The sequence below is a fragment of the Pseudophryne corroboree genome, chromosome 3 (genome assembly GCF_028390025.1).
Source record: "Pseudophryne corroboree isolate aPseCor3 chromosome 3, aPseCor3.hap2, whole genome shotgun sequence".
NCBI classification, from domain to species: domain Eukaryota; kingdom Metazoa; phylum Chordata; class Amphibia; order Anura; family Myobatrachidae; genus Pseudophryne; species Pseudophryne corroboree.
In genome coordinates this window covers 608,436,026-608,462,757 of record NC_086446.1, presented here as the reverse complement: position 1 = coordinate 608,462,757, position 26,732 = coordinate 608,436,026, and the positions used below count along the sequence as shown (strand labels likewise).

At 45.1% G+C, this 26,732-nt stretch overlaps 1 protein-coding gene across 1 annotated transcript in view; it reads left to right on the top strand.

Moving 5' to 3' along the window:
* Positions 1-25,943, top strand: part of STOX1 (storkhead box 1) — a 93,680-nt gene extending 67,737 nt beyond the window's left edge. The window contains exons 2-4 of the mRNA XM_063961568.1: positions 6,100-6,252; positions 14,724-16,989; positions 24,256-25,943. Coding sequence (XP_063817638.1) covers positions 6,100-6,252; positions 14,724-16,989; positions 24,256-24,412 — 2,576 coding nt within the window. The 3' untranslated portion in view covers positions 24,413-25,943. The remainder of the gene's footprint in view (positions 1-6,099; positions 6,253-14,723; positions 16,990-24,255) is intronic.
* Positions 25,944-26,732: the final 789 nt, after the last annotated feature.

The following is a 26,732-nucleotide window of genomic DNA, read 5'->3' as shown; positions in this document are numbered from 1 at the left end:
GGGAGATTTCATCCTTACTCAATATTTTACTGGACAGATTAAAAATTCCTGTGGGATTCAAAGTTTCTGCTCTGTTAGATTGGGCTATTAATTTCTTACGTTTCTCTTTTTTCCCACCCCTTCTCCCTCTTGGCTTATGCTTCTCCCTCTTTTTGGAGTTTGTTCTATGGGGGATCGATTTCTCCACCTTGATCTTTGGCGATCCTGATCTAAAAAAACTGGGGAAGCTATAGAGTCTTTAGATTGATATGGCCTCTGATTTAGATTCTTTTTGGGTCTGGCCCCTAGATGACGCTCGTCAGGTCTCTCATCTTTTGAGCGGGGATAAAATCTTACATTGGTATTTTGGGGCCTATATTCCCTGGATCTGGACTGATCAGAAGAATCTCGTTGTTTTAGTTACAGGCGTCTAGGAGGGGCATTTCTATAAAATTTCGACCCAATATAGTTAGATGAACTTTCTTGAGATTGATAATAGATGGGTTTTCCCTGACTTTTCCTATAAGATCTAACTTCTCCTTTATTATAATCGTCCAAGTCCCTTTTAAACTTTCTGCAATTGGTGTCTGTTATTGTTTGTTCAGATTTTAGTAATTTTTTAGTAAGTGTCCTATCATATTCTTTAAATTCCTGTGTTGTACTAAATGGTTCTAGTTTTTCTTTAAGGATTCTATTTCTCCTGTTGCTGTTTTAACATTCTCGTTTCGGAACTGTACTACTAGTTCCATGAGAGCTAGGGAGCATTTGTCCAATGTATTCTCCCACCTATCCTGGAAATCCTTATTGTCTCCAAAGATAGATGGTTTAAAGATCCGTAGTCCACGTGGGATCATTTTGGTGTCTATATATTAATGTAGGTTAGTACCATCTAACCAATTTCTAGTCTCCAGCTTCAAAAGATCCTCCAACCTGAGGAAGTCACTCCTAAGGGACTTCTCCTCAGGTTGGGGATCCATATCCTGTTCTGTGTCCCATTTCTGAATATATTTTTGTCTCCTATTGTCTCTGTTGTCAAAATTGGAAAAACAACTCATCACTGCAGCCCGGAAAGACTATGTGTGAATGTGGAAATATATATATCCGCAACCGCACCTAAAACGTCATCCGGATACTAAGTATCATGATTAGTGTCTAACAACACGTGACTGCAGTCACGTGGTCGGCAACTGTCCGATCACGTGGTCTGACGTCATGCGTGCCAACTCGGGACGAAATACCTCCCAGACTACTCTACTTCCTGATCAAAAGATCACATGACATATTCATGTGACCTGTAGAACTTTCCTCATTGGCCCTCTCCTCCATGTGAGAAACACCTAAGGATCACATGATCGGAAGTATTGTAAGAATTATAAATAAAAAAATAAAAAAACATTGGGTCCTTCTCTCGTCTCCAGCTTCGTTTTTACTTCATATTTAATCAGATAGTTTCCTATTATGAATAGTAAGAGTATGATTTATTTTAGAATTGTTTTTAAAGAAATTTGTTTATTACACTAATTAAGCACCAGCTATCTCCACTTATGAGATCACTTCCCCTATAAAAAGGATATCAGTCTCAATATCATATCACCTTTGATAAAGCTTCCTGGAGCAGCGAAACGCGTCAGGTGTAAACCTTGGGTGGACTTTTGTTGACCAGCACCACCAATGAACAACTAACTACAGTCAGGACCTTGCAACCGAGCTCCTCCGTGGACCAGGACTCCACTGTTAGCATTGCCATCGCCCACTATTCTCTTCAGGAGATTCCACACATTGAAACACGGAGCATTGATCAAACTGTGAACCAGGACCCCACCAACTGTTGTCGTTGCTATACGAACTTAAGCCTATGGGAGTCTTTCTAACCGGAACACAGATGTGGTAAATACATCCAATCGGATGAACTTTTTTGCACTTGGTCCATACTAATGACTGTCTTTATGTTTGGCATGCATATGCTAACTGGTGTTAGTATCTACAAGGCCTCAAAGTCCACCAAAAGGATTTAATTGTGAGATATAGATTTTATGCTCGTTTATTTACTTTTATATGTATAACATTTTCTAACAAATATTAAATACATCTATTGTGTACATTACTCTGTGTCAATCAGCGCTGTATACATTTTTCTTTGTTCTCGTTTTTACCTATAACTGCCTGTGGGAGGGGGCATAGAGGGGAGGAGCCGGCACACCCAGTTGAAGAAATTTAAAGTGCACTGGCTCCTTTGGACCCCGTCTATACCCCATTGTACTAGATTTCCCACAATATCCTTTTATGGACTACGAGAAAAGGTTTTACCGGTAGGTAACTAAAATCCTATTTTTTATTCCCTTGCACACTAGCATGACTTTTTTATGGCATACACTTTTCTAGCACAGGGTGTAACACTATTTTCCTACAGAACAACCTGAAGTCTTTGTGGCATGGATTTGCTAAGAAATTCAGGTTTACTTTGACATGAAAGCATTACACAATTCCTGTAGATTTCTCAGTTGCACGTTCATTCTGTGAATCCCACATTCTACTGTATCTCAAAGGCAATCTATTAGATTGAGATTTGGTGACTGGAGGCCATTGGAGTACACTGAACTTCATGTTATGTTCCTAAGACCAGCTTGAGATGATATGTGCTTTATGACATAGCAAATTATCCTGCTAGAAGTAGCCATTAGAAGATGGGCAAACTGTGGCCCTGAAGGGATGCACATGGTATGCAGTGGTACTCTGGCTATGGCATTTAAAGGATTGTCAATTGGTATTAAAAGGCCTCAGGTATGAGAAGAAAACATTCCACACATCATTACAGCACTAGCCTGAACCACTGACAACAAGAAAGATGGACCCGTGGATTGATCACTTTATTTCCCCAATAAGGTGTTTGGTGTGAACATTAACTGAACATTTTGACCGTGTCTGCATGCTTTTTTTGTGTTGAGTTGCTGCCACGCGATTGGCTGATTAGATATTTCATTAATAAGCAGGTGTACGTAATAAAGTTTATATGTTGCATCTACTATTGGGTCTGGAACCATTCCAGAAAACTCTTATTGTGCCCATACACTTGTGAGACACTTGTGCCCCCCCGCCGATGTGCGGACACACTGGTCAAAACTCGCATCTCAAGATATTATGTGCTGCACTTAATATTGCTGTTTTTACCACATTCGATTTATCGCACTGCGATGTGTGATCTGGAGGTATTTAGCTCACTTCCTGGATACTCCCCTCCACCCTGGTCGCAAGGGGCATGCGATAAATTGCATGATTGTATGCGCTTCAAATGCACAAAAAAACACTTTCGATACGATTTTTCTCACGGAAATTTCTTCAGATATCACACCGCGCTCAATCACACAAGTGTATGGGCACCATTAGTTTACATTAACATGTTTACAATTTAAAAATTGCATTCTTAATTAGAATCCAAATAAAAACAATACTATAGAATATATTATATCCTACTTCATTGCCTGTCTTTTTTTAATACTGATTGGCTCTGTTTTTAGTCTGAAATGATTTAAACAATCATTGTGCACTGTATGTTGTTGTTGTCGTTTCTATAATCAACAAGTAATAGCTACTACATTAGTACCCTTTAATCAGATTTGTGTTATTACAGTGGAAGTGGCGAGACTGCAATATCCAATGAAAATATTACCTTTGACTAGTGGTGTTGGACATGTACATTTGCAGGCTGTTCATTTGTGATTCGGACTGCCAAAAGATCAACACCGGAATCCTGACACTGATCAGAATGCCGACGCCGACATCCCGAATAGGATCACAATGCTGCCGCCAGCATCCCGACAGCAGAGATCCCGATCGAGTGACTGCCGGGACATTAGGCTGTGTGTGTGGGGAGGTTAGGCTGTAGGCTGCGGGGAGAGCGGGTTAGGCACCACCGGGGAAGGTAGGCTGCAGTAAGGGAGGGTTGGGGTAAGGGAGTGAGGGGTAGCTTGCTTCCCGACCTCTGTCGGGATTGTAAACAGCAGGATGCCGCGGTCGGTATTCTGCCCACCGGCATTTCAGCCCAACCCATTCATTTGTTTTAGCAGATTTGTTAGGGTGTGGTTCATAGGGTCGACAGTATCTAGGTCGACCATGTTTGGGTCAACCACTAACTAGGTCGACATGGTCTAGGTCGACAGGTGAAAAGGTCGACATGAGTTTTTTAATGTTTTTTTTTGTGTTGTTTTCTCCGTACAGTGACCGAGAACCCCAATTAGTGCACCGTGTCCCCTCGCATGGCTCGCCATGCTCCGGGCAAGGTACCTCGCTCCGTTACTGCTGCGCTCGGCACAGGTTACTATTCCCAATCGTAGTCCACGTGGATCGTTAAGTATGAAAAAGTAAAAAAAAAAAAAGTTAAAAACTCATGTCGACCTTTTGACCTGTCGACCTAGAGACCCTGTCGACCTAGTTACTGTCTACCAATAGTGGTCGACCTAAACATTGTCAACCTAGTTACTGTCGACCAAGAGACCGGATCCCGATTTCTTAAGACTTTTATGTTTTAAAACTTGTAATACAAGTTTTAATTGAAAGACTTGTTTATACTTCTATTATTTTTAGCATTCCATGAAGAGGGGGCATATTCTGGACTTACTGTACAGGATCAAGACTATGGGGGGAATCCAGCTACCGCGTGAAATTGTCTCGCTAGGGGCTATAGCATTCGCCCCGATAAGCCGGTGGGTGCTGCAGCTTATCAGTGATTTTTTTTTTCTCACATGCCTTATGCAAAAATGGGGAGCAGCTGGCAAAAGCACACAGGTTTCTCCTTGTTCTTCTTTAAGCTGAAGATAGTTCTTAACAGCGCAGCGATCGGGTCAGAACTGCGCATGCAGGCAGAGGCTGTCGCTGACGGGGCAGAACAGTGGCGTTTGGCCGCCGTTTCGTGGTCGCGGTCCAGCCAGCGCAGGCGTGGCTAGACCGTGGGGTGGGCAGGCCGCAGTGGCTGCATGACGTCACACGCAGCCACTGCGGGCCGGGCAGCGACGAGTAGCTCCCGGCCAGCACGCTAAAGCTGCGCTGGCCGGGAGCTACTCTAAAGTGCAAAAGCATCGCCACTGTTCGATGCTTTTGCACTTCTGAGGGGGGGCGAGGGCGGCACTGACATGCGGGGCGGGATAGCCTTGTGCTGGGCGTCCCCCCGCATGTCTATTGTCATGATCGTAGCCCTGCAAAATTTTGCAGGGCCATGATCAACCTGGAATAACCCCATTGGCTGTATGTTTGGGGTCATTGTCCTGCTGCATAATACATTTGGAGCCAATCAGATACCTCCCTGATGGTATTGCATGATGGATAAGTATCTGCCTTTATTTCTCAGCATTGAGGACACCATTAATCCTGACCAAATCCCCAAGTCCTGCTTGCTGAAATGCAGCCCCAAACTTGCAAGGATTCTCCACTATGCTTTACTGTTGCATGCAGACACGTATTATTGTACTGCTCTCCAGCCCTTTGGCGAACTAACTGCCTTCTGTTACAGCCAAATAGTTCACATTTTGAACTGCACCCCAGTTTCTCTGTTTTCGTGCATAGCTGCGTCGCTTGGCTTTGTTTCGACACAACTGTGCATGGAATACATAGGAACTGGGGAGCAGAAAATGGTATCAGGTGCTCTGGACTGATGAGTCAAAATCTTAAATTTAACTGAATATTCAGTTTCCTGTAATATTTCCTAGTAGTCTATATGTGGCTATATTTCTATATTGTAATCTGATGCATTGGGGTCAATTCAATACAGCGCCATCTGACACTTAATTGTTGGGCTTTCTTCTTGCACCCCCTGGGGATTGCGAGCAGAAATCCGACAAAAGTGCTGGCGCAATGCTGAATCTGTTGGGAATCAGCATCGCGCCGGACAGTTTGAGTTGGAGTATGTCCGTTCTCCCGACAAATCAACCTGTTAAATCCGGGAGAACGGGCATTTGCCGACTTAACATGAGCAGAATTGAATAGCGTTGGGAGCTAATTCCCGACGCCATTCAACTATCGCCAAATTGAATTGACCCCAATGTGTTCTTCACTATGTTACCTTAATTTTGACCCTGTGACTGAGTGATGTGATATACTACAGAGTCTCATCCTGTTGTTTCATTGCAGGTGATGTGTCTTCAGTACAGATGAACCAGGTGTCCCAGTCTCAGTTTATTCCCCTGGCAGAAGTACTGTGCTGTGCTATATCGGATATGAACACCGCGCAGACACTAGTGACACAGGAGTCTCTGATGGAGCACCTGATAAAGCACTATCCAGGTGCAGATTGTTTGCTTGCTTGTACTGTGTAGGATATGATATTCACTGTGTAACATATCAATTGTTGGTGTTATTCTAATGATGTAAATTAATGTTTATATTGGTGTAGCGTGTTGTAAGACCATTATCTTGTCAAGCATTACCAGATATGTAGCAACCATTAATAATTTGAGGGAATTCAAAAGGGATATACTGATCTATAATTTATAACTAGGATACAGGGATATTATAGACTGTTTTTTCTTGGCTCCTTATCTACACCCATCTCCACCTCTCCTTCCTGTAAAGGGCCCCCAAGGTTCTGTTCTTGGCCCCCTTCTCTTCTCTCTGTCAGCTTATCTGTTCCTTTGGCCTCCACAATACGACCTCTATGCCAACAATACAAATATGTACTTCTTTCCCTGATCTATCCCGTGTCACCTCTGGCCTTGGCTGGCTTTCAGCCTTCTCCACCAGGATGGCACAATGGTTTCTCACTCTTAATATTTCAAAAACAGAACTCCTTCCAGCCAAGGATCCTTCATCTCTCCCATTCCATAAATCCGATGTCACTGTCTTTATCACCCACATTCATTCCTTTCCCAATCTTGCCATTTTCACCTCCAGAATATTTTCTCTTACGTCCTAGAGGATACTGGGGTCCATTTATTACCATGGGGTATAGACGGGTCTACTAGGAGCCATGGGCACTTTAAGAATTTGATAGTGTGGGCTGGCTCTTCCCTCTATGCCCCTCCTACCAGACTCAGTTTAGAAAATGTGCCCGGAGGAGCCGGTCACGCTGAAGGAAGCCCCTGAAGAGTTTTCTGCATTTATTTTATGTTTGTTATTTTCAGGCAGGGCTTGTTGGCACCAGCCTGCCTGCTTCGTGGGACTTAGGGGGGAACGGCCCAACCTCTTGAAGGGTTAATGGTCCCGTTTGCCCGCTGACAGGACACTGAGCTCCTGAGGGAACTATTCGCAAGCCCCACCAAGGCGAGCGTACATTCCCGCAGCACACAGCCACCCCTAATAGAGCCAGAAGAATGAAGAGTGGTGAGTACTGAGCTGGCGTCCCGGCTAGCGGGGTGCCAGCCATTATGGCGGCATGAGGGTACGGAGACGCACGGCTTCTAACCGGGGCGGAATGCGTCTCCAGACACAGTACACAACTGCGTCCCAGTACCCATACTGGCACAACAGCCTTAAAACGTTCTCCCCATTTTAAGCACCAGATTCCTCAGCCAGTATAAAAAAAGCAGGAAGACCGCACGCCATTGAAGGGGCGGGGCTTCACTATGAGAGGATCCAGCAGCTCACCAGTGCCATTTTACCTCTGCAGTGGACGCAGACGCTGACAGGGACACGCAGCTCCTCCAGTGTGACTCCAGATTACCTCAGCGGTACCATGGGGTCATAGCAGGGGGGGAGCGACACTTAGTGTACTAAGTACTCTATCAGGGTACTTAATCTGCGACCCGGCTAAGCTTGGCATTAGCGATAAGGGCGCGGTGCGGGCTGGCTCCAAATAACTGTGTCTCCCTGAAAGGCTCTTTGTGGGTTAATTGTGCTTAACCTTTCCTTTGTGTGTGTGTGTGCTGTTACATTTACATTATGTCAGGCAAAGAGTGTGTTTCTTGTACCGCAGAATGTTCCACTTCACCAGGGGGCTCACTACTGGGTACTCGGGGTTCACATCGACATGATGGCCTCTCGACTCAACAAGAAGCTCAAATGGTATTGTTCCAGGTCGAGAGAACCACAGGCAGTGGACGCTCTGACGACTCCATGGGTCTATCAGATGGTGTAGGTGTTTCCTCCACTTCTTCTAATCCCAAGAATTCTGAAAAGAATAAAAGGGAAAAAGTTCAAGCAATTCTCATTGCTCCGGACTGGCCAAGAAGGGTCTGGTACGCGGACCTTCTGGAGATGCTCCTGGAAGATCCGTGGCCTCTGCCTCTTCGCGAGGATCTTCTGCAACAGGGCACGTTCATCTGTCAAGACTTAACATGGCTATGTTTGATGGCATGGCAGTTTAATGGCTGATTCTAGCCAGGAGAGGCATCCCTGTCAAGGTCATCCCGACTATGATCCAAGCCAGGAAGGGGGTAATGTCTAAACATTACCAACGTAATTGGAAGAAATACGTCTCTTGGTGTGAGAGCAGACAATATTCTGCTGTGTAATTTCATCTGGGACGCTTCCTGCTTTTTCTGCAGTCGGGTGTGGATGTATGCCTATGTCTGGGCTCCATAAAAGTCCAGATTTCAGCCTTGTCCATTTTCTTTCAGAAACAATTGGCTTCTCTCCCTGAGGTCCACACGTTCTTGAGAGGGGTTCTGCACATCCAGCCTCCCTTTGTGCCTCTCACAGCACCTTGGGATCTCAATTTGGTGCTGCGGTTCCTCCAATCGGACTGGTTTGAATCGTTACAGGAGTCAGAAGTAAAATATCTTATGTGGAAGACCGTCACACTGTTGGCCTTGGCTTCAGCAAGACGTGTGTCTGAGCTGGGGGCGTTGTCTCACAAGAGCCCCTATTTAATTTTCCATGAGGACAGAGCTGAACTCGGGACGGGTTACGGTCGTTAGGTCGACACAACTTAGGTCGACCACTGAAGGTCGACATTCATTAGGTCGACTTGTACTAGGTCAAAAGGTCGACATTAGTTATTCACTTTTTTTCCCATTTTTTGGATTTTTTCATACTTAACGATCCACGTGGACTACGATTGCAACGGTAATCTGTGCTGAGCGAAGCGAGGCACCTTGCCCGAAGCATGGCGAGGGGACACTGTGCACTAATTTGGGTTCCCCGTCGCTTTACCACTCTTAACGGAATGATCTCAACTCTTTCTACAAAATTGTCCCGGAATGAGAAAGAGACGCAATACTTAAAACAGACTGTGGATGAGTTTATGAACTGAGACTCAGTCCCCAAAACAGTGTGTCAATCCCCTCCCAATTATACGCAAAAGCAATCTCTGGCCCGTATCCTGCAGTCTGACTCGGACAGGTCAGACATGGAGGAGGGGGAGGTGGACTCAGAGGGGGAAGGGATTCAGCTCTGTCACAGGGAATAGAGGCTATCAGAGATGTTCTGCATATTCCTGATAAAGGTGTCAGAGGAGTGTGAGGAATCTTATTTTAACCATTTAACTGACAATTTATTTAGCCGAAAACCGCACCAAAATTGTTGGGTGGTTTTTTATGAGTGAATTAGGTGAAGAACATGAATTTAACCCTATCCCAAATGATTTTAGTTAATTAAAAAAAAAAAAAAAAGGAAAAAATGTTTGATTTTTTTTTCCTAACAAAAAAATACCCCCCCCCAAACATCGATCGGGAACATCGCGACCATCGGAACATAGTGACAATCGCGGCTTTCATTTTGAAAGCCGGGACAGCCTGCAGGTATACACGGGAGGTCTGAGGGTGGCTTGGGAGGGTTCATTTACACTCCCCAGCGGCTGCCATTGTCTGCAGCCACTGGAGGGGGGGGGGGGGGGGATCCTGCTGTGCTGACCGATCAGCAATGAACAGCAGCACGGCAATCAGTAAGGGAGAGTGCAGGGAGGCAGACGGACCTTCTGGTCCCTCTGACGGCAGCACCGGAGGGAAGTTTCTCTTCCCTGCCGCTTCTAACACTCTCTATCTGACTGGTCGCATCCTGTGCAACCAGGTCAGATAGAGCACTTGCTGGCATGGTCGCATCTGATGCCACCATGCCAGGCAAGTAGTTAATGTAAAAAAGAAGTCCTCAGTTACTTTTCCTGTGTCAAAGGAATTGAATACCCTGTGTGAAGAACCATGGGTAAATCCTGATAAGAAGTTTCAGATTCCTAAAAAATTGCTCTCATATTTTCCTTTTCCTCTGGAGGATAGGAAAAAATAGGAAAATCCACCGATAGTGGACGCATCAGTCTCTAGGCTGTCACGTAAAATTGTATTGCCTGTTCCTGGTGCAGTCTCCCTGAAAGACACGGCTGATCGTAAAATTGAGACTACACTCAAATCATTGTACACAGCTGCTGGGGTGGCCCAAAGACCGACTATAGCATGTGCTTGGATCACTAAAGCCATTGCTAAATGGTCAGGTAACCTAATTGAGGGGTTAGATTCCTTATCTAGGGGGGAAGTTGTCTTACTCCTGCAGCATATACAGGACTCTGCTAACTTTATGGTGCAAGCCATAAAGGAAATAGGCGCGCTTAACGCACGCAACACCGCTATGGCAGTGTTGGCACACGGGCTTGTGGCTACGCCAGTGGACTGCTGACGCGGACTCCAGGAAAGGCGTTGAAGGCCTACGCTTCACAGGAGAGGCATTATTTGGAGACGAACTAGACAAATGGATCTTCAAAGCTACTGCGGTTAAGTCCACATATCTTCCTTCTGCAGCTCTCCCAACCAGGAAGACCTACTCAGGACCTACTCTACAGTCCTTTCGGATTGCCAACTTTAAGGGCAAAGTCAGAGGATCTTCTACAGCCAACAGAGGCGCTAGAGGTAAACCACGCAAACCAGCAACTGCCGGTTCTCAGGAACAGAGCTCCAGCAAGGACAGCATCCTGTCAGGATCCCTGAGTCATAGATCTTATTTCCCAGGCATACAGACTGGAGTTTCAGGAGCTCCCACCTCAGATTCTTCAAATCAGGCTTACCAGTTTCTCAAGAGGCAAGTATAACCTTACAGGATGCCATTCAAAAACTGGTACAGACTCGGGTCACTGTTCCAGTTGCACCTCATCTCCAAAACAAGGGATACTATTCCAACTTGTTTGTGGTACCGAAACCGGATGGTTTGGTAAGGCCGATTTTGAATCTAAAATCGTTGAACCCGTACTTCCGAGTGTTCAAATTCAAGATGGAGTCTCTGAGAGCGGTGATCTCAGGTCTGGAGGAGGGGGAATTCCTAGTGTCTCTGGATATCAAGGATATGTATATTCCCATTCCAATCTGGCGGCCTCACCAGGCTTATCTACGATTTGCGCTGCAGGACTGTCACTACCAGTTCCAGGCCCTGCCTTTTGGTCTCTCCACAGCACTGAGGGTGTTCACCATGGTGATGGCAGAGATGATGTTTTTCCTTCGCAAGCAGGGAATGAACATAATTCCATACCTGGGCGATCTTTTGATAAAGGCTCCATCCAGGGAGAGGTTGTTGAACAGCATTGGCCTCACAATCAAACTACTCCTGGATCACGGGTGGATTCTACATCTTCCGAAATCTCACTTAGCGCCAACTCGGAGGCTCCCATTTCTGGGAATGATACTGGACACACAGTCGCAAAAAGACATTGGTAATCTAGACGATGGTTCGGGATGTCCTGAAGCCAACCCGGATATCGGTGCATGTATGCATTCGCCTTCTGGGGAAAATGGTGGACTCTTACGAGGCTCTTCAGTGTGGAAGGTTTCATGCAAGACCCTTCCAGCTCGATCTATTGGACAAATGGTTTGGATCACATCTTCACATGCACCAATGGATCCATCTGTCACCAAAGGCCAGGATCTCCCTTCTGTGGTGGCTACAGACTTCTCACCTAATCCAGGGCCGACGGTTCGGGATTTAAAATTGGATACTGCTAACCACGGACGCAAGCCTCAGAGGTTGAGGTGCAGTTTGACGGAAGATGGTCCAATCAGGAAGTCTTCCTTCCAATCAACATTCTGGAACTCAGGGCTATATACAACGCCCTTCTGCGGGCCTCATATCTTCTTCAAGATCGGGCCATTCAGGTCCAGTCAGACAATGTGACGGCAGTGACGTACATAAACCAACGGTGGAATGAAAAGCAGAGCAGCAATGTCAGAGGTGTCAAAAATTCTCCTCTGGGCATAAAAACACGCTGCGGCATTCTCGGCGGTCTTCATTCCTGGAGTAGTCCAACTGAGAAGCAGACTTCCTCAGCAGACACGACCTGCACCCGGGGGAGTGGAGCCTTCAGCCGGAGGTGTTCAGGTGCTTGACACGTCGATGGGGATGTCCACAATTCAACATGATGGCTTCTCGACTCAACAAGAAGCTCAAATGGTATTGTTCCAGGTCGAGAGAACCACAGGCAGTGGACGCTCTGACGACTCCATGGGTCTTTCAGATGGTGTAGGTGTTTCCTCCACTTCTTCTAATCCCAAGAATTCTGAAAAGAATAAAAGGGAAAAAGTTCAAGCAATTCTCATTGCTCCGGACTGGCCAAGAAGGGTCTGGTACGCGGACCTTCTGGAGATGCTCCTGGAAGATCCGTGGCCTCTGCCTCTTCGCGAGGATCTTCTGCAACAGGGCACGTTCATCTGTCAAGACTTAACACGGCTATGTTTGATGGCATGGAAGTTTAACGGCTGATTCTAGCCAGGAGAGGCATCCCTGTCAAGGTCATCCCGACTATGATCCAAGCCAGGAAGTGGGTAATGTCTAAACATTACCAACGTAATTGGAAGAAATACGTCTCTTGGTGTGAGAGCAGACAATATTCTGCGGTGGAATTTCATCTGGGATGCTTCCTGCTTTTTCTGCAGTCAGGCATACATCCACACCCATGTCTGGGCTCCATAAAAGTCCAGATTTCAGCCTTGTCCATTTTCTTTCAGAAAGAATTGGCTTCTCTCCCTGAGGTCCACACGTTCTTGAAAGGGGTTCTGCACATCCAGCCTCCCTTTGTGCCTCTCACGGCACCTTGGGATCTCAATTTGGTGCTGCAGTTCCTCCAATCGGACTGGTTTGAATCGTTACAGGAGTCAGAAGTAAAATATCTTATGTGGAAGACCGTCACACTGTTGGCCTTGGCTTCAGCAAGACGTGTGTCTGAGCTGGGGGCGTTGTCTCACAAGAGCCCCTATTTAATTTTCCATGAGGACAGAGCTGAACTCGGGACGGCTTACGGTCGTTAGGTCGACACAACTTAGGTCGACCACTGAAGGTCGACATTCATTAGGTCGACTTGTACTAGGTCGATAGGTCGACATTAGTTCACTTTTTTTTTCATTTTTTGGATTTTTTCATACTTAACGATCCACGTGGACTACGATTGGAACAGTATTCTGTGCTGAGCGAAGCGAGGCACCTTGCCCGAAGCATGGCGAGGGGACACTGTGCACTAATTTGGGTTCCCCGTTGCTTTACGGAGAAAACGACACAAAAAAACATCATGTCGACATTTTGACCTGTCGTGTCGACCTAACGCCCATGTCAACCTTCAGTGGTCAACCTAAATTGGGTCGACCCAACGACCCATACCCCTCAGGACTCGTCAGCAATTTCTTCCTAAGGTGGTGTCTGAGTTTCACATCAACCAACACATTGTGGTCCCGGTTGTTACCGACACCTCTGTTACTTCAAAGTCTTTGGATGTTGTGAGGGCTTTGAAGGTGTATGTGAAGAGAACAGCTTGTCACAGGAAATCTGACTCGCTGTTTGTTCTTTACGATCCCAATAAGATTGGGTATTCTGCTTCAAAGCAGTCAATTGCACGCTGGATTAGGCTCACTATCCAGCATACTTATTCCACGGCAGGCTTGCCGGTTCCAAAATCTGTACAGGCCCACTCAACTAGGTCAGTGGGTTCTTCTTGGGCGGCTGCCCGCAGTGTCTCGGCCTTACAGCTCTGCCGAGCAGCTACTTGGTCAGGTTCGAACACGTTTGCAAAGTTCTAAAAGTTTGATACTTTGGCCTCTGAGGACCTTCAGTTTGGTCAGTCAGTTCTGCAGGACCCTCAGCACTCTCCAACCTGGTTTGGGAGCTTTGGTACTTCCCCATGGTATTAAAAGGATCCCCAGTATCCTCTAGGACGTAAGAGGAAATAGGATTTTAATTACCTACTGGTAAATCCTTTTCTCTTAGTCTGTAGAGGATACTGGGCACCCGCCCGGTGCTTCGTTCTTCCTGCACTGTTACTTGGTTAAGTATTGTTGTTTGGTTCAGCTGTTGCTGTTCCTGTTTCAAGTGTGGTTAGCTTAGCTTTCCTCTTGTTTGTGTGTGCTGGTTCGGAATCTCGCCACTATCCTTTTATATCCTTCTCTCAAAGTATGTCCTTCTCCTCGGGCACAGTTTCAGTCTAGCCAGCCCACACTATCAAATTCTTAAAGTGCCCATGGCTCCTGGTGGACCCATTTTTACCCCATGGTACTGAATGGATCCACAGTATCCTCTACGGACTATGAGAAAAGGTTTTACAGATAGGTAATTAAAATCCTATTTTAGGCTTGGCCACCAAATAACCTTCCTTGACCACCGCTGTAGCTCACAAGTCATATTAGCTGCTAATAAAATACTGTTAGCTGTAAGGTAGATATTTAGCCTTCGCTTGGTGAAATGCTTCATAGATGGCAGTAACGCTACCTCCAATATAAAATAATAAATATATATTTTTTAAATTAAAAACATAAGAAAATTTAAAGTTTGGTATTTTTAAATTGCCATTTTAAACCTATGAATTGGTTTTACAATGAGAATATAGAATTGAAGATTGAAGATTTTTTTTTTCCGTTTGATAGGTATAGCAACGCCATCTCAGGAAATTCTGTATTCTACTCTCGGAACACTCATCAAAGAAAGAAAAATCTACCATACCGGAGAAGGCTACTTCATTGTCACTCCACAAACTTACTTTATCACTAGAAAGCCAGTTCTGCACAGCAAATGTGGGGCAGTGGAGGATATTTCCACCTCTCCCCCAGCCATCACCTATATTGTCAGCATGGAGAGCTGTGCAGATCTAACCAAAGTGAATGCCCCCTCCGTATCACATTGTCGGTCTTGCAGCTGCTTCTCTGACACGTCCACACAGAATATACTAGGGCAACAGTCCATTAACGAGAGCAATGTAAAAGAACACAGGAGCGGCAAGGAATCCAAACCCTCTGTTCAAAACCAGGCAACATCCACTTCCCGGGACTATCATACATGTGCTAAAACAAAGACGCAACTGTCATTAAAAGAAAAAGAAAAGTGTAATAAGAAATTTGGCATCAGTCTATTCTGGCGGAATGTTGCTAAGAAGGAGAAATCAAAGAAAGAGTTGGTGAGCTTCTCTGCACAATTCCCACCCGAGGAGTGGCCAGTGAGGGATGAAGACAATTTGGATAATATCCCACGTGACATAGAGCATGAAATCATCAAGCGCATCAATCCAGTTCTCACTGTTGACAACTTAATGAAACATACAATGCTGATGCAGAAAGCAGAGGAACAGAAAAAGTACTTTAGTAAAGGTACGTCAACAGATATAATAAAAAATAAGAGTGGACATAACCTTAGGGGCAGCAGTAGGAAGAGAAACCGGATTTCAAAGCACCACAAAAAGGTGCAGTCTAGCAAAGACAAACATAAAAAGAGCATTTGTCCTGCAAGATTATCTGCTAAAGCAGAGACAGATGCAGGAAATAAATCTTCACATCAGACAAGTGCGATGGACAATTTGCATATTCTGGACCACGTAAATCCTGCTGTTGAAGATGTTGATCAACATGTTATCTACAAAAAGCAAATCCATAACCCTTTTGAGGGTATTTCCTACAGAGATAACAATAACGTCAACGGGCGCAAAACTATAAAAGAGATTAAGAAGTCAAATTTTGTAAAGGACATAAAAAACATGCCAAGGTCAAGGTCACTAGAATGTTCAGGGTCAAATGCTGCAGCCGAAACGAGACATTTACAAGCTGAGAGGCCTGTGCAGGAATATAATAATGAGGATTTGTTTAATGATCAGATTGTGCCTACTAATGATAAAGATGGTTTGATAGAGTACCCTCCCAATTACCCACAATGCAGCACTCTGAGGATAGATGATAAATTTAAACAGATTAAAGAACACAACGCTGTAGTAGGTTTATCTGGTGAAGACAGAAGTCCTCTGTTTGGTAATGCTCAAACAAAGATGTTGGTAAAATCAGAAGGTACTTGGGAACACGATGGAGGCAAACCTTATTCTGTTGGGCCCTATTGCAACACGGTAAACTCTTCAAAAAGTTTTGCCAAATCCCACATTGATGCGCTGGAGGAAACGGAGTCTGATCAACATGACAGTTATTCCACAAGTGTAATGAAAGGTAAAGATTTTCCACAATATACAGCATTTAACAGTTCTTCAAATGTTGGACTTGCTGAAGATAATCGGACATTTTATAAAAAGGTAGAAGATGATGCTTCAAGTTCCTTCTACTTTGAAGGAGACACAGATGAACACCTTGGCATGTGCCAGAACCTTGAAAAACGCATGCAAAACATAAATATGGATATAATCAATTGGAATGATATACATGAAGAAAGCCATAGTGCATCAGGAACTTCTCCTCCAAGCCACTGGGATCCTCACAGGTCCTCTGTACATCAGTTTACCTCTTCTACCATCCAAGACGACTATACTCAGTCTATTTTTTCTTCAGACAGTTCTCAAAGTTATACGAGTCCTGCCTTACATGTGAAGGCCAGTCCGGAACAGCCATTGTCACAGTATGTGCTGCACCATCCAGAAGTGAAGCTTGATATTGCTGAATGTAATCAATCCCCAGACCTTGTTGACAGTAGTATATTTAACTACTGCACTTCCAGTGACTGTAACTCCATGGCAGAAACTGTTCAGATGTCCATTAAAGGGAGTGCTGAAAATCATGTGAAGACATCTGGGCAACAGTCGGTGGAAATGAGGACATGTTACGAACACACACTAAAGTTATTTAATGCAAGCAGTAAACCGTCGGAAATCAATCAGAATGAAAATCACAGCACTACTGGCGACAGTGGAATTGAATCCCCCCGGTAAGAGTCTAACTAACACCAAAAACGAGACAGATGCCACTGTTTGTTAAATAATGCTGCTATATTCTGTATTTAAAAATAAAATAAAAAATCAGATCAACTCTATAAATCTTGATGCTGTTAATTTATAATAAAGTGTGTGTATGTATATATGTATATACATACATACATACATACATACATACATACATACATACACACACTCTTTAGATCTTAATTTGCACTAGCATAAATTCACATGCCTATTACACTGGTCACTACCTACAGTATTGTAATGGTGCGCACACAAATTTCTAGGATTCCACTCCACCAGCGCTTGATGAACCACTTCGCAATGTAGTTTCTTCAATTCCCAATGCTATTTTCCCCTTTTGGGACCCCACAACACTGGTGTGTGTCACACCTCAAAGGTATTAGATGTAACCAGAAAAAAGGGGATAAATAACAATATAATGTAAAACTGTATAATAAAAATAAGAATTTACTTACCGATAATTCTATTTCTCGTAGTCCGTAGTGGATGCTGGGGACTCCGTCAGGACCATGGGGATTAGCGGCTCCGCAGGAGACAGGGCACAAAAGTAAAAGCTTTAGGATCAGGTGGTGTGCACTGGCTCCTCCCCCTATGACCCTCCTCCAAGCCTCAGTTAGGATACTGTGCCCGGACGAGCGTACACAATAAGGAAGGATTTTGAATCCCGGGTAAGACTCATACCAGTCACACCAATCACACTGTACAACCTGTGATCTGAACCCAGTTAACAGCATGATAACAGCGGAGCCTCTGAAAAGATGGCTCACAACAATAATAACCCGATTTTTGTAACAATAACTATGTACAAGTATTGCAGACAATCCGCACTTGGGATGGGCGCCCAGCATCCACTACGGACTACGAGAAATAGAATTATCGGTAAGTAAATTCTTATTTTCTCTGACGTCCTAAGTGGATGCTAGGGACTCCGTCAGGACCATGGGGATTATACCAAAGCTCCCAAACGGGCGGGAGAGTGCGGATGACTCTGCAGCACCGAATGAGAGAACTCCAGGTCCTCCTCAGTCAGGGTGTGCCCCTGACCAAGTATCAGCTCGGCAAAGTTGTAAAGCCGAGACCCCTCGGGCAGCCGCCCAAGATGAGCCCACCTTCCTTGTGGAATGGGCATTTACATATTTTGGCTGTGGCAGGCCTGCCACAGAATGTGCAAGCTGAATTGTACTACACATCCAACTAGCAATCGTCTGCTTAGAAGCAAGAGCACCCAGTTTGTTGGGTGCATACAGGATAACAGCAAGTCAGTCTTCCTGACTCCAGCCGTCCTGGAAACTATATTTTCAGGGCCCTGACAACATCTAGCAACTTGGAGTCCTCCAAGTCCCTAGTAGCCGCAGGTACCACAATAAGCTGGTTCGGGTGAAACACTGACACCACCTTAGGGAGAAACTGGGGATGAGTCCGCAGCTCTGCCCTGTCCGAATGGACAATCAGATATAAGCTTTTTGAGACAAACGCTGCCAATTCTGACACTCGCCTGGCCGAGGCCAGGGCCAACAGCATGGTCACTTTCCCTGTGAGATATTTCAAATCCACAGATTTGAGCGGTTTAAACCAATGTGATTTTAGGAATCCCAGAACTACGTTGAGATCCCACAGTGCCACTGGAGGCACAAAAAGGGGGTTGTATATGCAGTACTCCCTTGACAAACTTCTGGACTTCAGGAACTGAAGCCAATTCTTTCTGGAAGAAAATCGACAGGGCCGAAATTTGAACCTTAATGGACCCCAATTTGAGGCCCATAGACACTCCTGTTTGCAGGAAATGCAGGAAACGACCGAGTTGAAATTTCTTCATGGGGCCTTCCTGGCCTCACACCACGCAACATATTTTCGCCACATGTGGTGATAATGTTGTGCGGTCACCTCCTTCCTGGCTTTGACCAGGGTAGGAATGACCTCTTCCGGAATGCCTTTTTCCCTTAGGATCCGGCGTTCAACCGCCATGCCGTCAAACGCAGCCGCGGTAAGTCTTGGAACAGACATGGTACTTGCTGAAGCAAGTCCCTTCTTAGCGGCAGAGGCCATGAGTCCTCTGTGAGCATCTCTTGAAGTTCCGGGTACCAAGTCCTTCTTGGCCAATCCGGAGCCACGAGTATAGTTCTTACTCCTCTACGTCTTATAATTCTCAATACCTTGGGTATGAGAAGCAGAGGAGGGAAGACATACACCGACTGGTACACCCACGGTGTTACCAGAACGTCCACAGCTATTGCCTGAGGGTCTTTTGACCTGGCGCAATACTTGTCCAGTTTTTTGTTCAGGCGGGACGCCATCATGTCCACCTTTGGTCTTTTCCAACGGTTCACAATCATGTGGAAGACTTCCCGATGAAGTCCCCACTCTCCCGGGTGGAGGTTGTGCCTGCTGAGGAAGTCTGCTTCCCAGTTGTCCACTCCCGGAATGAACACTGCTGACAGTGCTATCACATGATTTTCCGCCCAGCGAAAAATCCTTGCAGTTTCTGCCATTGCCCTCCTGCTTCTTGTGCCGCCCTGTCTGTTTACGTGGGCGACTGCCGTGATGTTGTCCCACTGGATCAATACCGGCTGACCTTGAAGCAGAGGTCTTGCTAAGCTTAGAGCATTGTAAATTGCCCTTAGCTCCAGTATATTTATGTGGAGAAAAATCTCCAGACTTGATCACACTCCCTGGAAATTTTTTCCCTGTGTGACTGCTCCCCAGCCTCTCAGGCTGGCCTCCGTGGTCACCAGCATCCAATCCTGAATGCCGAATCTGCGGCCCTCTAGAAGATGAGCACTCTGTAACCACCACAGGAGAGACACCCCTGTCCCTGGAGACAGGGTTATCCGCTGATGCATCTGAAAATGCGATCCGGACCATTTGTCCAGCAGATCCCACTGAAAAGTTCTTGCGTGGAATCTGCCGAATGGAATCGCTTCGTAATAAGCCACCATTTTTCCCAGGACTCTTGTGCAATGATGCACTGACACTTTTCCTGGTTTTAGGAGGTTCCTGACTAGCTCGGATAACTCCCTGGCTTTCTCCTCCGGGAGAAACACCTTTTTCTGGACTGTGTCCAGAACCATCCCTAGGAACAGCAGACGTGTCGTCGGAAACGGCTGCGATTTTGGATATTTAGAATCCACCCGTGCTGTCGTAGAACTACTTGAGATAGTGCTACTCCGACTTCCAACTGTTCTCTGGACCTTGCCCTTATCAGGAGATCGTCCAAGTAAGGGATAATTAAGACGCCTTTTCTTTGAAGAAGAATCATCATTTCGGCCATTACTTTGGTAAAGACCCGGGGTGCCGTGGACAATCCAAACGGCAGCGTCTGAAACTGATAGAGACAGTTCCGTACCACGAACCTGAGGTACCCTTGGTGAGAAGGGCAATTTGGGACATGGAGGTAAGCATCCTTGATGTCCAGGGACACCATATAGTCCCCTTCTTCCTGGTTCGCTATCACTGCTCTGAGTGACTCCATCTTGATTTGAACCTTTGTATGTAAGTGTTCAAAGATTTCCCATTTAGAATAGGTCTCACCGAGCCGTCTGGCTTCAGTACCACAATATAGTGTGGAATAATACCCCTTTCCTTGTTGTAGGAGGGGTACTTTGATTATCACCTGCTGGGAATACAGCTTGTGAATTGTTTCCAATACTGCCTCCCTGTCGGAGGAAGACGTTGGTAAAGCAGACATCAGGAGCCTGCGAGGGGGAGACGTCTCGAATTTCCAGTCTGTACCCCTGGGATCCTACTTGTAGGATCCAGGGGTCCACTTGCGAGTGAGCCCACTACGCGCTGAAACTCTTGCGACGACCCCCCACCGCACTTGAGTCCGCTTGTACGGCCCCAGCGTCATGCTGAGGACTTGGCAGAAGCTGTGGAGGGCTTCTGTTCCTGGGAATGGGCTGCCTGCTGCAGTCTTCTTCCCTTTCCTCTATCCCTGGGCAGATATGACTGGCCTTTTGCCCGCTTGCCCTTATGGGGACGAAAGGACTGAGGCTGAAAAGACGGTGTCTTTTTCTGCTGAGATGTGATTTGGGGTAAAAAAGGTGGATTTTCCAGCTGTTGCCGAGGCCACCAGGTCCGATGGACCGACCCCAAATAACTCCTCCCCTTTATACGGCAATACTTCCATGTGCCGTTTGGAATCTGCATCACCTGACCACTGTCGTGTCCATAAACATCTTCTGGCAGATATGGACATCGCACTTACTCTTGATGCCAGAGTGCAAATATCCCTCTGTGCATCTCGCATATATAGAAATGCATCCTTTAAATGCTCTATAGTCAATAAAATACTGTCCCTGTCAAGGGTATCAATATTTTCAGTCAGGGAATCCGACCAAGCCACCCCAGCGCTGCACATCCAGGCTGAGGCGATCGCTGGTCGCAGTATAACCCCAGTATGTGTGTATATACCTTTTTTAGGATATTTTCCAGCCTCTCAGCTGGCTCCTTGAGGGCGGCCCTATCTGGAGACGGTACCGCCACTTGTGTTGATAAGCGTGTGAGCGCCTTATCCACCCTAAAGGGTGTTTCCCAACGCGCCCTAACTTCTGGCGGGAAAGGGTATACCGCCAATAATTTTCTATCGGGGGAAACCCACGCATCATCACACACTTCATTTAATTTATCTGATTCAGGAAAAACTACAGGTAGTTTTTTCACACCCCACATAATACCCTTCTTGTGGTACTTGTAGTATCAGAAATATGTAACACCTCCTTCATTGCCCTTAACATGTAACGTGTGGCCCTAAAGGAAAATACGTTTGTTTCTTCACCGTCGACACTGGAGTCAGTGTCCGTGTCTGTGTCGACCGACTGAGGTAAATGAGCGTTTTACAGCCCCTGACGGTGTTTGAGACGCCTGGACAGGTACTAATTTGTTTGCCGGCCGTCTCATGTCGTCAACCGACCTTGCAGCGTGTTGACATTATCACGTAATTCCTTAAATAAGCCATCCATTCCGGTGTCGACTCCCTAGAGAGTGACATCACCATTTCAGGCAATTGCTCCGCCTCCTCACCAACATCGTCCTCATACATGTCGACACACGTACCGACACACAGCACACACACAGGGAATGCTCTGATAGAGGACAGGACCCCACTAGCCCTTTGGGGAGACAGAGGGAGAGTTTGCCAGCACACACCAAAACGCTATAATTATACAGGGACAACCTTTATATAAGTGTTTTTCCCTTATAGCATTTTAATATATATATACATATCGCCAAATAAGTGCCCCCCCTCTCTGTTTTAACCCGGTTTCTGTAGTGCAGTGCAGGGGAGAGCCTGGGAGCCTTCCCACCAGCATTTCTGTGAGGGAAAATGGCGCTGTGTGCTGAGGAGAATAGGCCCCGCCCCCTTTTCGGCGGGCTTCTTCTCCCGTTTTTCTGAGACCTGGCAGGGGTTAAATACATCCATATAGCCCCCAGGGGCTATATGTGATGTATTTTTAGCCAGAATAAGGTACTATCATTGCTGCCCAGGGCGCCCCCCCCAGCGCCCTGCACCCTCAGTGACCGCTGCTATGAAGTGTGCTGACAACAATGGCGCACAGCTGCAGTGCTGTGCGCTACCTTATGAAGACTGAAGAGTCTTCTGCCGCCGTTTCTGGACCTTCACTTTTCGGCATCTGCAAGGGGGGTCGGCGGCGCGGCTCCGGGACGAACCCCAGGGTGAGACCTGTGTTCCGACTCCCTCTGGAGCTAATGGTGTCCAGTAGCCTAAGAAGCCAATCCATCCTGCACGCAGGTGAGTTCACTTCTCTCCCCTAAGTCCCTCGTAGCAGTGAGCCTGTTGCCAGCAGGACTCACTGAAAATAAAAAACCTAACAAACTTTTACTCTAAGCAGCTCTTTAGGAGAGCCACCTAGATTGCACCCTTCTCGGCCGGGCACAAAAATCTAACTGAGGCTTGGAGGAGGGTCATAGGGGGAGGAGCCAGTGCACACCACCTGATCCTAAAGCTTTTACTTTTGTGCCCCGTCTCCTGCGGAGCCGCTAATCCCCATGGTCCTGACGGAGTCCCCAGCATCCACTTAGGACGTCAGAGAAATGTAACATTTATGCCAATAAATAACAGTGTATGGCAACTTTTGTGGACTGATCCGGTGTTTTAGGTGAAGGACCTGGCGTCAGGAGGACCGGTTGCTACAGCAGGGTGGGACTCTTTGACAAACTCTAATAAAAACTGACCATTGTCAGTTCTCTCTCCTATAGCCAGTAATTGGCCACCAATTGCTACACATGGATGCAGCACAATTGTGGATGTCTAGAATTATTATGTTATAATGGGTTTTTTTTTTTGAATAAATGTTACATTTTATTATATTGTTTCACACTATGTTGCCATTTATTCCGGTTACATCTGATACCTTTGAGGTGCGACACACACCAGTGTTATGGGGTTCCACAAGAGGAGAATAGCATTGGGAATTAACTAAACTACATTGCTAAGTGGTTCATCAAGCGCTGGTGGAGTGGAATCCTACTGGTTTGCGTGTGCATTACTTGTGGTAGAACCTCTTGTGGTTTACTGCACTACTAGCTGCTGTGCGCACTGTCTAGATTTCTCCTTTCTGGTGCAGTATTGTAATGATGGGCAGGTGAGTGGTGTTGAATGTCCCAGCACAAATAAGTTTGTTTTTCATGTGTAGAGCAGGCCATCTCACACTTAAGCGAATGAAGATCTTAACATCAAAGCCATATTGAAAATGCACATGTAGTTGGACTTCGTTTTCTTTTTAATTGAATGGGTCCTTCTGAACAACACTTTTTCTGTGTTTCAGCAAGAATCCACTCAATGAAATGAATACCCACTTCCAAAGGCACATAAGAGCTTTTTAGCATAGCTAACTCCTTTATGTCCATGTGTAAGCAAGTTTGAAGTGGCAGGTGCTAGACCATAGGTTCTCAAACTCTGTCCACAGGAACCCAAAGTTTGTGTTTTCCTGATCTCCTCACAAAATGACAAGAGAAATAAGTAAATCTACCTGTACACATGCTGAATGACCTGGAAAACATGAATTGTTTGGCGCCCTGAGGATTGAGGGTGATAACCACTGTGCTAGACCAAACTCTATGAAATTCTAAACTGTAAGAGCACACACTGATGAGGCTACAGTCAACCATGCCTTTAAGACGCAGTGTTTACACATCATACTTGTTTGTTCATGTGTGTGTGTGTGTGTGTATATATAAAATAAAGTTCCATTTTATTTCTCTCCCTCTAATAGAACCCGTATAAGTCTTGCATCTAATAACTCAGTGATTTTTGAGAAGCTGAAGAAAAGGACATTTTTGCAGAATCTAGAAGTCAGTGTCGGTAACAAGAAAGAAGGACTACTTACTACTAATTCCTTAATGCAGCTCACCACTGCTATGAATGTATAAGACATTGCCACAACCCAGTCTTCAATGTGGCAATTTTTTTTGTTTTTTTTTAAATGAGGTTCCGAAGCTAATTCTATTTATACAGCTCTCTTTTCTGAGTTAAACATTCTTCATTAGTAAAATGTGACCTTGCTCCTGCAGTTATGTTATACACATACTATGAAGAGGACTGGTCTTAAAGCGTTTTTTTTTTTTAACTGCCTTGTCAAAAATGCAGTATTTTCCAGCTCTAAAGTGATTCCCTAATGAGGATTTATACATGGCTATATTACATTTTTGTATTGTGATGGCTACCCTATGCATAAAAGGCGAATTTACAATAATACAACATAAAGGTAGTATGTCTGATGGCTGTTGATCTGTAAAACTATTTGCAAGCTGTGGAGGAATTTACAGAGGCTCGTTAGCTGAAGCCTTATCCTGGCCACTTCTAAGATTTAATTGGCAACCTATTTCACAGTGCTTCAGTTCCCAAGATGCCAAGACTAATTCAGGGGGTTGTTGTAGCAGGTGAAATTAATTCAATGTGTTTCTCTTTTGATCAGTCTCCTGAACGCCGGGACCACGACGGACAGTATTTTAACAGCATCCCGTATAAAACAGGTGCTTTTTAAACCACTAGCACTCTTCCGTTTAGAAAACGTATAGCTTTCATAAGAGCTCCGTGCTGGCAGGTTAAGTTGAAGCGTAATATGAATGTAATACAGCTCAGAAATCATTGCTTGCAGCATACTATGTACTGTGTGGCAGGGACAAGTGTTCTCCCTTCATTATAACCAGTCACCATTGTATAAATGGAGTTTATAACCCAGTCACCATAGTATAAATGTGCTTTTTCTATCTGGAAACCTGCTAGCCTTTGAGGGCTCTATGTGAAAGTAGCCTGATGGGGAGACACCATTCTCTGCATGGTTTGGCTGCGCACATCAGACTATGATGAACCAACACCATTGATTTTCCTGCTCAACTATGGCGTATGATGGAATATGATGGTTATTTTTTCCAAGTGCCTGAGTCCTAACCTTTTGTGTCAATTTTCTATTGGACGCTTAAAAATGATACATATAAAATGCATATTCACTTCTCTTCTGTTAACTGGTTTTTAGTTAGTATTTTTTAAAGTTATCTTGCTGTTCTTCAAGTTACATTAGCATCACTTGGCATTTAGCATACTGCCATTTTCCATTCATTTGAAAGCTTTGACATTTGCGTAGTGCTAACCTTCCCCCGCCATCCTTACACATTTCAAGAAAATGCCACAAGCAATTTATTGTCCTATGCTTTAATCCAAAGAGCAAATACTCCTTTTAAAAAAAAGAATACTATTTATATTTTTGATAAATGTGACAAAGATCAGGACAAGGTTGTCCAATCTTTCAGATATCATTGTATCTTCATGTAAATGTTATGTATATAATCTGTAAGATATATCATTTGTATCTCTGGTTTTATATTTTAGATATGGACTACAAACATTGTATTAACAATAAAATCAAGTAAAACACACTAGGTATTGTAACTATACACAATAAAATTGGTACATCTTTTCAATGGATGACTCCTTGTACCGTCTGTGATGTGATAAATCGTTCTACTCACGCTTAAAGAAGAACTGCGCTGAGAACGTTGGATGTAGATTGGGAAAATAAGCATAAATTAAAAAGTTACCTGCCTGCTGATCTGGTAAGCCAGCAGACACCTGCCTGTCGATGTACAACACCCTGCCTGAATGTGGAGGCGGTACCTTGGCTGAAAGGAGGAGAACCTCAAATCTCTTCTACGGTAAGGGTTAATATATCCAGCATAGCTGGATTATCATTTAAACTGGGGCTAGGCAATCTGTGGCAATCCAGCTGTGGTGAAACTACACATTCTAGCATCACTACTGTTTTAGCAGGATCTAACAGCAAAACTGCATCAGGGCATATTGGGATGAGTAGTACTACAACAGCTGGAGTGCTCCATATTGCCTACCCCCGGATTCAGCAACCTACTGCCCAAGGCAAAGGGGCCCGGATTACTCTAAACTATTTTTTCTTTGTTATAACAATAGAATTGGAAAGGGGACCCAAAGCAGTATGTTGCCTAAACTCCCCAGTTTATGTACTATGGGCTATTTCAGGGTTTCCCAAACTCAAGACACGCGTACAGTCAGCATTTAAGGATATCCATGCTTGTGCACATATGGTATAATCAAAGTGACTGTGTTCTAATTAAGTCACCTGTTTATAAGCATATATATACTTAAAACCTGAACTGTTAGGGGGCCTTGAGGACAGGGGGGCAGATGTATTAACCCTGGGAAAGTGATAAAGTAGTG